A 12,675-nucleotide genomic window follows, 5' to 3' on the forward strand; every position below is an offset into this window, starting at 1 on the left:
AAAATCATCATAGAGATGTGTGTATGTATCCTAAGCATAGTTGGATCATAGAAATTTTTTGTTTTGTATCTTTAAGTTAATATGATGAATATACATAAAATACTTTATATATTTAACTCAAAATAATATAAAAAATTGACAGATCTTACGGAATCCGTATCATTTGGGTTGGAGATAGAGGACATAAAATGGAGAATAGACCGAGAATGGAGGTAAAAATCAAAACCCACCACGATATGGATAAAAAATGAAGGGCAAAATTTTAAGACGGGGGCAGAGTGGAGAGCTTGCCCGGAGCACCCGCACCCGTCTACGGACATCCCTACCTGAGGAGTGAAGTATAAAATGAGATCTTATGTCTTTCTTCGTAAAACAATCCATTTTATCCCATCTTATCATTTTTTATCAAACAAATCAACATTGAGGGCATTTTAATCACTTTGACTGAACAAGCAGGACGATCTTAAGACCAAGCGAAGCGCGTCTTTGAAAAATAAATCATAAAAACAGACGGCTAAAAATAATTACTGAAATTAGATGTTTTTAAATAATTGATTAAAAAGGCAATTTTTTTTTTTAAGAATTACTTAAAAGTTTACCTGTTCCAAAGCCTTACAGTGACACGGGCAGCAGCAAGAAAACTTAACCGGAAATTGTTTTCCTCTGCAAGGTTTGAAATGACAAGGTGGTGGACATGGGAACAAACGGGTATATTTCCAAGAATATTCGGCCCAGTTTTTTGTTTTCTTGCACTAATTAAACTTGGTACCAGGATAAGATAAAGCCAGAACATAGAGGTTAAAATTAACCAAATACTCATCACGCGTAGTGTGACGAGGGTGGTGCGTGGTCATGAGATGGAAAGAAATTGGAGAGAGGGAGATGGTTTCTCTCTCTACATGATGTGATGAGAGGGAAACGAAGAGAAGGTTCTCTCTCTACGTGATCTCTTGATGTGATGAGATGGAAATAAAGAGAGGAGAGAGAGAGAGAGAGATCCACACTAGATCAATGACACGACATCATAAGTAGACATCTGTTTGTTATGTGTGGATGTAGGCTCGTGGGTGTGCACGAGTAAGGGAGAGAAAAAGTAAGACTCGTGTCATAGTTTTTGAGCTTGTACCCACCACCATGAAAGAATAAAAACCCATCAACGTACTGGTATCATTTGCAGAGAGAGAGAGATGAGGGGAGTGGAAGAGGCGAAAGAAGAGGAAGAAGAAGAGAGACTTTCTAGGATGGTTCATGACTTCCTTGAATCAGAAACAACACAAATCTCTTCTCCAGCTTCACATGCCCACCTTCCCCAAGACCAAACATGCCTCACATTAGAGGTCCATTTCATCAACTAAAAAGTTTTCTACTTGTTCTTTCCTTTCTTCACACTTTTTTTATTGTTCTTATGCTTTGTTTCTTTTTTTAATTTGTTTGATATTTTGTTGTATGGGACTGTTTTTAAGATCTGCTTGTCCTTTGCTCATTTAGCTTGGCTTTGGTTTCAGATGCTCATTGGTTCTACTGCAGAGACAGAGAAAGATGTGTATGAGAGTGTGATGAGGTATTTGAGGCACTGTGGTAATGAGTGGAGGTACAGTGTAAAGAAAGGACTGATGCTAAGGATGAGGATGGAGGGTTATGATGCTTCGCTCTGCAGATCATCGTGGGTTTCTTCTATAGATTGTCCTGGAGGTAGTACTAATACTGCTTACCATTGGGTGTTCATATTTTCCTTTTGAATTTTTATTGGATGCGTTTGATGGATTTTGGTGAGACCAACTAAATTTACTGTTCATGGGGGCTCCAATTTTAAGTCTTCATCATCATTCTGATTAATCAACGCCCCCTATTGCTCTGCTCCTGGTTTTTCTTTCAAGTGAGAAGATCATAAATCATAAAGAGTCCAATCCTGATCTTAATTTCCTGCCATGAATTCACCAATGCTCTTTATTCTACGTTGTTTTTCTTGTTAATGAGGTGCCCTGGTCATGACCGGTAGATGTTTGGTGGAAATAGTTTCATTCATGGTTCTTGTAGTAGCTTCCCTTGCTGAGCATTTTTCTTTTAAAAGGACGATGTATCCTTATCCTCCCATCATTATTGTTGAAAAATATTGCTGATGTTGGTGATCTTGTAACCTCAATGTAGAATCTCGGTTGCAGGACTTCTGGCGCAATTACTCTGTTCCATCACATCCTTATCCCTACAGTAATAAACAATTCACCTGTTCCTATGAATACTGACAGTTTCTCTTTTCTCTTTTTCTTTTCTTTTTAGAAAATCATATATTCTGCAGCTAAGATTTTCATTATAAGATCAGTATAAATGTATAATTGTAGTTTCAGGTTGTCTGACGTGACAGTTTCTCTCTGTGTTATATGATTTGTGGATTCATGTAATCCTGTTTGGTTCTGCAGGTGTTCATGAATACATAGACATCATGGTGGTGAATGAGGCAAAGCATCCCGAAAGGTTGATAGTTGACATAGATTTTAGGTCCCAGTTTGAAATTGCAAGGCCTACTGCAGCCTACACCCAGTTATCTAACACTCTCCCTTCAGTGTTTGTTGGGACCGAAGAGAAACTGAACAAGGTCATTTCTCTAGCCTGCTCTGCTGCCAAAAAGTCACTAACAGAGAGTGGTCTCCACGTACCCCCATGGAGAAAGGCCTCTTACATCCAGTCCAAGTGGTTATCCTCATGTCAGAGAGTTACAACAGTGTCCTTCCCTATATTTAGCAGAGACATTGACAGGACTTCTGCTAAAATTAGCAGCTGGGCACCTCCAAAGTCCATGCCTAGAATAAGGCAGCTGGGTTTCCAAGAGTCTGGTCTGTCTAAAGAATTTTCAAGCTTTAGATGCCCACCGGTTGCTTGATGGTTGCAGATGGGTAGTTGCTATTTTGGTTCCCTAGCATATGTTCTGAGCTAAACTCTAGCTAAAGAGGCGCTCAGTACCAGTTTTTGCCTAAAGCTTATGGCTGTAGTTGTTTGAGGTTTAGCCAAGTTATTGTTAAAGTTTTTGCTTGGAGGGGTTATGTCAAAGCTTTGTAAATAATAAAAGCCACTTGGTTGGTTAAGCAGTTCTGTCTCAGTAACATCATGTATGGCAACCAACTGTTGTTCTTGATTATCGTATTAGTCTCAAGATCAGAATACCCTCAATTTGATACCATATGCATGTTTTGAACGTTACAATAACTTCTTTTGTTTTGTCATATTGACACTAACGTCCATCCTATACTAGATTTTTAATAATATCATGTTAATACTTTTGCAACTGCGTACTGTTCATAATCTCTTCCTTTCTAATGTTAGAAAAATCGTTTTTGTTAATAATTAAAGATAGGGGGCCTTCCAGATCAAAAGTTACTCAAGGCCTTGGTTATCTATAATAAATAATAACCAGGTTTCAAAAAAAATTGGTGAGCCACAGGTTTGATGATATGGGGATTTATTAATAGTCCCATTTCCAGGTGAAATGTCAACATCATTCCCATTAAAAATTCGGATTCCCCATTTAAATGAAAACTTCAAAATTTGTGAATTGTGTTGGAAAGCTTGAAATGTTCTCATGGCCTTAGTTAACAACAATAATTCTCTTTCTTGTGGTCCAAGATTGACATATGTGGTTTTAGTATCTTCTTTTTTATGGAAATGAGAAAAGCGGAAAGATAGAAAAGGGGAAGAAAAAGGCAAAAACTGTTTCTTTTGTGGGGGCAGAGAAAAGCCCAAACCAGGTAGGTGCAAGGAAAACTTGTGGCTCAAAACTAGAGGCAGAAAACACTGCCATGTTTGCAGTATGGATGGAGCAAAGGGGGTCTCAGACTTCATAGTGTGCAAAAAAAAAATGAAAATAAAAAAAATGTGGATAAATAGTGGGGTAATTGCATGATTTGCATCCAACAGTGATTTTGTGTCCCAACAAGAAATGTGGAGAACCAAAATGATGAAATTTGATGGGGACACCATGAATTTATGTACTGGGGTACAGTGCCACCCTTGAATTTCTGACCCTTAATTTTGAGCTGCTGAGCTGGGCTTAGTTATCCATCTTTGATGTTGAAATCATTTGATGCCCTACCCTAGGTAAGCCTAGACAGGTCCTAGCCATTTTGCCAATAAGCCAAATCAATATCATGGATGCTAGTGAGCTTGTGTCTAATGCTGCTTAAGTAGAAATAGAAAGGGAATATACTAGAACCTGAACTCATTGCACTTAAGGTGGAGTTGTGACCAAATATGATCTAGGTTAGGCACATGAATCTCTGTCCCTACTTGATTTAACCATTTCCATATTTTCCTATGTCAAGGGTATGTTGCATCTTTTTAATCTGACTTGATTCAATCCATTAAGATTTGACCCAGATTTGGATCCACGCGTAGATCCAACTTGAATAGAGATTATGATGTAGAGATGCTCCACAGTAGGACCATGATCTACGTTCTGATCTACATTATGCGATGCTAAACTATGAATAACTACAATCCGATGAAAATTGAGAATTTATGCATAAAATTAAAAACACCTTGAAAATCATCAGTCATCCATCTTCCAATTCAAACTCTCTATAAAACTATTTATAAAAAAGGGAGAGAAAACTCCAATTCTACTATGGATCTTAAATTCAAGATTTAATAAGAATCCAAAACAGCATTCAATATCCAAATATATTTAAAAGAACTAAATATCAATCGCAATATCAAGATTAGATCCAAAACAGATTATATAAGTCTTCGTGTGTCTTGCTCCCAATCTGCATCAGATTAAACACAACTTAAAATATTAAAAGGTTAGTGCACCAAGTTAGCTATAGCCTATAACCTGATAGCTTTCACCCCACAATTAGTGGGGAATAATTCAGTTCATGGTTACCAAAAGTTTTTTTTTTTTGTTACATGGGAAAGCATGTTTACCTATATCAGTGGAGAACTCTTCACTTTCTTGAAAGGAAGAGAAGCTTTGAAAAGCCCGCTTCTAAAAATATGACAAACTCAATTCCCTTTAGTGGGAAGTCCACTTCCTTCTCTGGTTTCCCCCTGAATCAATTCTCTTTCACTTCCTTAACAATTCTCTCTTGCTTCTCATCACTTCTCGTGGGATTACCCTCTTTTCCCCTCTCCCTCACTTTTTACATTTTTTCCATATTAAAAAATGATATCTGTTTTTTACAGTAAACTTTCATGTTGGTTTTTTGTCATTCTATACTTGTGTCATTTCTTATTTGCTCCTGTCCACACTGCATATTGCTTCCTATATATTTCTTTTCATTTTTCATGCGCTTGCATGATTGCATTTTCATATTATTTTTTAACACTTGCTTCCGGGCTTTGGTTCAGGCATCACTTCTCTTATCCATTTCAATTTTAGTTAACTATGATTTAGCTACTATACCAATCAATGATATTCTCTTTATTTCTGCTTGACAAGGAAAGCAGAGACTTTTAGTGCAATGAGCCATCAAGATTCTCGGTTTACACAGGCTTTGTTCTAGTCCACCAACGATGTGACCTAAGTCCTGTCAAACATCAACTGATGTGCACCGCAACTACCTGTGGGCCCCAAGCGGTGGAGAAATCAGCCTGGTCATGATTCTTCTGACCTAAAATTAGTTGGCATAGATCTTGGAAATGAAGTTGGTAAAGTGATTGTTTTTTTTTTTTTTTAGGAAAAAACCCTGGGTGGGGCCGCACGACCACCTTGCAGTACATGACCCACCTCTGAAACTACAGATACATCCGTGCGCCAGCAGGGTTTGATCCGGAGTCTTCCAACTCGACACCTTCACAACCAACTCGCGGGAGCAGGTTGTATGTTACCCCCTGAGCATGGGACTGCGTGTTCGGGGTCCGAATGAGTGCCACGTGACACTCATTCGCCTGTTTCTGTACGGAGGAAGATCTTGGGATCCGCAATATTCCTCTGTACAGGTGAATGAGTGCCACGTGGCACTCATTCGGACCCAAACACGCGGACCCGTGTTCAGGGGGTAACATACAACCTGCTCTCCCAACTCGCAGGCGACTTTGCACTGGTATTGGTAATGTGATTGTTACATGCTCGTTTTGAGTCTAGATGAGAGGGTGTTGTCTAGTGCATCTATAAGCCCTAAGCTTAGAGAACGAATTGGTAGCTAGGATGGTGTTTGCAGCAAAGGCATTTTTCTAAGGCTTCTTTTGTTTCACCTAATTTCCTAATTTACACATGAAAATGAGGCTGTACAAACTGAACCCTCTATTTTCATATGCGAGTGAAACAAACATGCTAACTCCATTTTTTTTTTACTAAACCCACAATTATCATGGGTTTCTTTTCATGTTGACCATACATTTAGTAGATAAATCTATTTACATATATGCATTTTTTCACACATGGGATGCCTTTCTCATAGAGTTTTTCTTATTGGTGGAAATGAAACAAACAACCCCTTAGTCTCTAGGGAGAGAAACTGGTCATGTGTCTAGGGCTGGAAGAGAGATAAGTCGCTCGTAGCTGGGCTCATGTTCAACTTGTAAAGAACTCGTGAAATAGGCTTAACAAGCACGAGCATGAACAACCAATGTTTGTCTTGGCTTGTTTATTGATAATAAAAACATTATATATATTTTATGTTATAAAATAAATATAGTTGAAGTGTTTGGCCTGCAAGCAACAAGTTTAGAGTTCTAAGTCCTATTGCTTACAAGTGTGAAAAAATTCAGGTGATATTGTAGCCTTCCGGTCATGGGGATGGAAAGAAGCTATTTTTCTTAGTTTCTAGAGAAAAAAAATGCAATTAAGACCCTCATCGATAACTAAGTCACTTAGTGGGATCGTAAACTTGAGTGGGGTCACTGACAGCCAAGCCTTTACGGAGCCACTAGTCGAACATGGGATGGACTCATAACCTTCTCTCAGGCTTGCTGGCTGCTGCCACTCATGTCATTAAATTCTTAAATTTAGACAAGAAAGTTTCTTCAAAACACACACTTAAAAAAAAATCCATTTTTTAAGCTTGAATATTTATAAAAATTTAGAACCGGTGATCTTTAATTAAGTTTTACAAAGCATGCTTACTCATCATAAGGAGTTAATTTATACAAAATTAAGCTTTCATTTGGATCTCTTTATTAATTGCACTATGCATGTCACAGGCTTACTTTTTTCAATAAGTTAGTGCGACGTGATGGTCCTTCCTTATTGCTATAAGCTTTTCTATCGCTCTGCTATAGGTATAGAATGTTTTGCAAACCCGCGACGCACCAAGCTGGCCAGCCTAATGGCCAAAGGCCACATACCAATACTTTTTCATATGTTGAATCATTTTTATTGACCATGCATACCATCTCGTGCGCAGCTACCTAACAGAAGCTGATCAAGCGTATTTTCAAATATGTATTCTATGTAGTCCATGCCGCTTTTGCATAGTCATCTCATACTAGCTATCACTTTCGAAAGAGACACAAACTTTACTTTAGCCTTGTGTGTCATGGAGTGTATTGTGACTCCATCCGCACGACACAACAAAACCTTGACACTAAAGGAGTAATACCTTGCGGCCCCAATCCGAAGTCCAGTTGATGATTGAACACCATAGCGAAGAGCACCACCCAGACTCATTCACCGGTGCCTAGGCATTCACTCGCCTAGCCCCGAGTCATCATACTCAGTTGGAACCACCTAAGATGATCCCTGAAGGAATTAGCCCTAACTCACACGCACCCCCGTGCATTCAACCGCTACGTGTAGGATATTTGCAAGTTGAGAGGCCCTTAACCAAATCTCCAAAGGCAACATCTTCTGATCTGTTGGCACTGCTTAACTAAACAACGTTCTACATCTGTGTCGGCACACAGTGATGCACTAACGATGATACTGATGTTTATCGCATGTCGTGCTACCACTGTACGTCACCGATCAAGTGAACGTATACGCACGTTCCTACACTCGATGCATTTTTCACTCAGTAAGGATCTGCACTGCATATGTCTTATTTCGAAAGATCGGCCTGGGACAATGCCATTTATGCTTATTTTAGATAGCAAGTTATGTAAATTACATTCGATTATATATAAAAGTTTTGATTTGTATGGTTTTGGTGTGATGGCTATGAAGGAAGTAGTTTTTTCTGGCTCATAAAATCAAGTTTTTTGTCAAAAAAACATGATCCAAGAGTCGATTCTCACTAAATCAATCATGTTGAACACATATAACGGTTTAGATTTATCATAAAACACTTAAAACTTATAAGACAAAACAAAACGGAATGAGAAATAAGACCTAATATGTTCAGTTCTCATATATATATATATATATATAGAGAGAGAGAGAGAGAGAGAGAGAGAGAGAGAGTATAAGGGGTAAGTGTTGAATGGTTTTTCCGTTTAACCGTACAGATGTGATCTATGTACTTAAATTTATAAGGATCAACTCTGGAAGTGTTCAATTCCAACACATGGGTGGGTTTTTATAAGCTTCAAAAAATCAACGGTCCAAAATCTTTGTAAAGTTTTTAGCTTCAAATATCATTTTTTCATTGAAAACACATTATCCATATGTGGATTCATCGTAAATAAATCATGTCCAACACATTTATAGGATTGAAACTGCAAAAAAAATAGCGAAAGAGCAGAAAAACCCATTAAGCATGTATCATTAAGCATCTCTCTCTCTCTCTATATATATATATATATATATATATATGAGTAATTCACTCCTGCCCCACCTTCTCGTTCTGATATTTAATGGGAACCAACTTTTGGATCACCGGAACCTGATTTGTATACCAGTTTTTACTGGTGATCCAAAATCAATGGCTATGAAGCTTCTAGTATTTTCAAGCCCATAAAATCATGTTTTTTCGTCAAAAAAACATTTTTCGGTAGTTGATTCCCACTAAATCAAGCATGCTAAACACATCTAAAGGTTTAGATCTATTATAAAACACTTCAAAACTACAAGGCAGAACTAAAAATGGGGCATAGTACTCTCTCTATATATTTATTTATATGTGATCTATGTACTTATTTTATAGGGATCAACACTAGAAGTGTTTGATTCCAACATGTGTGTGGGTTTTTATAAGGTTAAAAAAATCATCAGTCTAAAATCTTTGTAAAATTTTGAGGCTCCAAATATCATTTTTTCATAAAAATTACATGACCCAGGTGTGAATTCCTCGTAAAGTGACCATGCCCAACACATTTATAGGGTCAGAATAAGGAACAAAACATCAAAAGAGAAGAAAAAACTCATTTAGCACATATCATTTAGCACCAACCGAGTAATGGGTAGGTACTAAATGAAATATGCTAGTGTTTTTTTTTTCAGTTCCTACCCCATAAATGTGTGTTGGGCATGATTTATTTACGAGAAATCTATACCTGAATCATGTATTTTTATGTAAAATATGATATTTGGAGCTTAAAAAATTTATAAAAATTTTGGATGGCCAAGAAATTAAGAACATGAATCAAGTAGCCCAAACAAGATGCCCAAATTAGAACATACCAAAGAGGCGGGAGAAAAAGGAGGAGAGCTCCCCATTCCTGGTTCTCCTATAGTTGGATACTCTTTTGATTTTTTGAACCTTATGAAAACTCACCCATACACGGGATCAGAATTTAAAGAAAAAAACGTGGAAAACCATTTAACACATATCATTTAGCATATTTTATTTAGCACTTATCCATTATATATATATATATATATATATATATATATATATATATATATAGAGAGAGAGAGAGAGAGAGAGAGAGAGAGAGAGATCTGTGATTGAATTAGGGATGGCAGTGGACTGGGGGAAAGCTGGGCCCCGCCCCGCCCCGCCTCACCCCGTTTGGACCGGGGATGAAGGGTATGAAACGGGGATGGAGGCGGGGACGAAGGTTAAAATCCATCACCGTCCGAGGGTGGAGGCGGGGATGGACGTGCACTTTTCCCCGCCCCGCCCCGTCCTCGCCACGATCCTCGCCTCATCCCCGCTCCGACCACTTTTCCCCGCAATATCCCCGCCCCACCCCGCCTCATCCCCGTTTGAACCGGGGATGGAGGACATGAAACGGGGATGGAGGATAAAATCCATTCCCCTCCGGGGATGGAGGCGGGGGTGTAGAATAAAATCTTGAGGCGGGGCGGGGGTGGAGACCTTGTCCCCCGCCCCACTGCCATCCCTAGATTGAATTGAATTTGGACTTTAAAGGAGAAATGGATAAATCAGTTATGGCCTCCAAAAAGCTGGAAGTTATCAGAGGCAGTTTTCACGATAAATAACCATTTAAAAAAATATACATGTTTTTTCACGATAAATAACCATTTAATCTAATGATATTTTCAATAATCTGTTTTTTCTAAAAAAAAATGTTACTTAATAAATTATATTATATAAAATTATATAGTCAATATATACATAATATAATCAAATGGTATTTTTAACATGATTTTAATGTGTTAAAAACAGAATATTTTCAATGTAAGTGATTTTTTAGACAATATCACATTTTCAGTAGCAAAATAATAGCCACTGGAAATCTGGCATTAAATTCACTATATTTTCAAAATACCGGTAATAGTATTTGTGACTGCGATTAACAACCATGGATATGGCTATCATGGATCCCTTCTGCCCTGATCCAATCCAATAAGAACCGGACCTGTGCATATCTCAACTCCGATTGAGGCGCTTATTCAATTCAAAACTAAGGATGGCAGTGGACCGAGGAAAAACGGGCCCCGCCCTGCCTTGCTCGGTTTGAATCAGGGATGGAGGACATGAAACGGGGATGGAGGTTAAAATCAAAACCTGTGCGAGGATGGACTTATGCTTTTTTTTGCCCCACTTTGCCCCGCTCCGCCCCGTCACCGATCCCCGTTAGTAAACCTTCCTCTCTTTCTTTAGGGATGACAGTGGACCGAGGAGAAATGGGTTCCGCCCTGACTCGCCCCATTGGGACCAGGAATGGAGGCGGGAATGGAGGTTAAAATCAAAACCCATGGGGAGATGGAGGTGGAGGGCAGGATTTTGTGATGGGGTGGGGGTGGAGACCTTGTCTCCCGCCCCGTCCTGGTCCACTGCCATCCTTATTCAAAACTCAATGGTAACCAGAGTTGGACATGGATCGGGTATTTAATGGTCTGAATTAGGGCATACCAACCAAATCGAATCTCCATTGGGATCTGCTGCACATTGGATCCAGATTAAAGTATCTTTAATTAGTGGAGAAAACAGAAAACCGGATGCATATAGACCAGATCATGATAGTGAATATTATATGGTAGTTCACGTAAAAGTTGAAGACATGCACTAGAGATTTGATCTAGATCCAAATACAGATCTGGTGGAAAATATTGATGTGAACAATCTTTTAAAACCAGTGACTCGGGACTCGACTAGGCGGTGAGTCAACTTGGTGACTCAGCTGAGTCATTTTAACTTTTAAGTGTATCGAATCAAATAGATATATAAGTAATTACTTATATACATATACATATACATATACAGTTAGATAAGTATACTTTCGCAGGCTAATGAGTTCGTTCTAAATGAAATATGTTAAATGAAACATGCTAAATGGGTTTTTCGGATCTTCTGGTGTTTTTTTCGCAGTTTTTATCTCATAAATGTGTTGAACATGATCGATTTACAAGGAATCCACACCTGGATCATGTGTTTTTGATGAAAAAAATGATATTTGGAGCCTCAAAATTTTACAAAGATTTTAGACTGTTGATTTTTAGAACGTTATAAAAACTCACCCATATGTCTGTGTCGGATTAGAATCCCTATAAAATAAAGTACATAGATCACATATACATTAAAATATATACATTGTAAGTCATGCAATATATAAATGTACATGTACATATGACTAGACTGAGTCATAAGTTGATTCAATCCAGCCATACAAAAACTTGGCTGACTCGGCCGAGTCTTGTGGAAAACTTGGTCAAACAAGTTTATTGACCAGGTGAATGGGCGAGTCAAGGGAAGTCAACCTAGTTGATTCAACGAGTTTTTAAACACTGATCTAAACGCATTTGGATTTTATTTGAAGATCTATATCCAAGTATGGTATGGTGAATTTGGATCAGATATCAAACCATATTTGATCCAATTGCACCACCTACCGTTCATCCAAACATACTTGGTACTGAATCAAAATACTTGGACCCGATCCATTGAAATGTTCTATAAAGGTGAGCAATGTCCCTTGCTTTATGTTAGCAACTGAGCAAGCCAGCAGGCACAAACGTGCGTGCCTATGTCATACATGTGATTGTTGTTATTATATGGTCATGAATTGTCATACATCATGAATAAGACAAACTTTATGGGTGATTGCCCATGTGGTTGTACCTGTGATTTTGCATGGATGTGACTTTGATGTACATGTATTGGCACGTGATGCTTGCACACTCAAGTTAAACTTCCCATGGGTGATTATTCAAGAAATGCCATGTATATGAAGTCATGATGACATAAGCATCATGTGGCTCATGGCAAAGTAGCATACCCAGTACACCGGGGAGCATAATACCATAAACCAGACATTTATCTCCTTCAGGCCGTGATCATGATTTACTAAAATGTCATGATCGTTTAATGTATGATGGTGCATGATGATGATGGTGGTGGTTGCAAGACTTACAATCTTACCCAACAAACCAATTGTTTTTTTTAAAGGCAAGTTGGG

General features: G+C 38.3%; 1 protein-coding gene across 1 annotated transcript; it reads left to right on the forward strand.

Moving 5' to 3' along the window:
• The first annotated feature begins 206 nt into the window (after nt 1-206).
• Nucleotides 207-2,878, forward strand: LOC149817275 (uncharacterized). Its single transcript, XM_089987056.1, has 4 exons — nt 207-212; nt 1,506-1,692; nt 2,149-2,208; nt 2,418-2,878. Exons 1-4 carry the CDS (start codon nt 207-209, stop codon nt 2,876-2,878), a joined length of 714 nt encoding a protein of 237 aa, XP_089843182.1.
• Nucleotides 2,879-12,675: the final 9,797 nt, after the last annotated feature.

The sequence above is a fragment of the Nuphar pumila genome, chromosome 14, assembly GCF_984573655.1.
Source record: "Nuphar pumila chromosome 14, dmNupPumi1.hap1.1, whole genome shotgun sequence".
Classification (NCBI taxonomy): domain Eukaryota; kingdom Viridiplantae; phylum Streptophyta; class Magnoliopsida; order Nymphaeales; family Nymphaeaceae; genus Nuphar; species Nuphar pumila.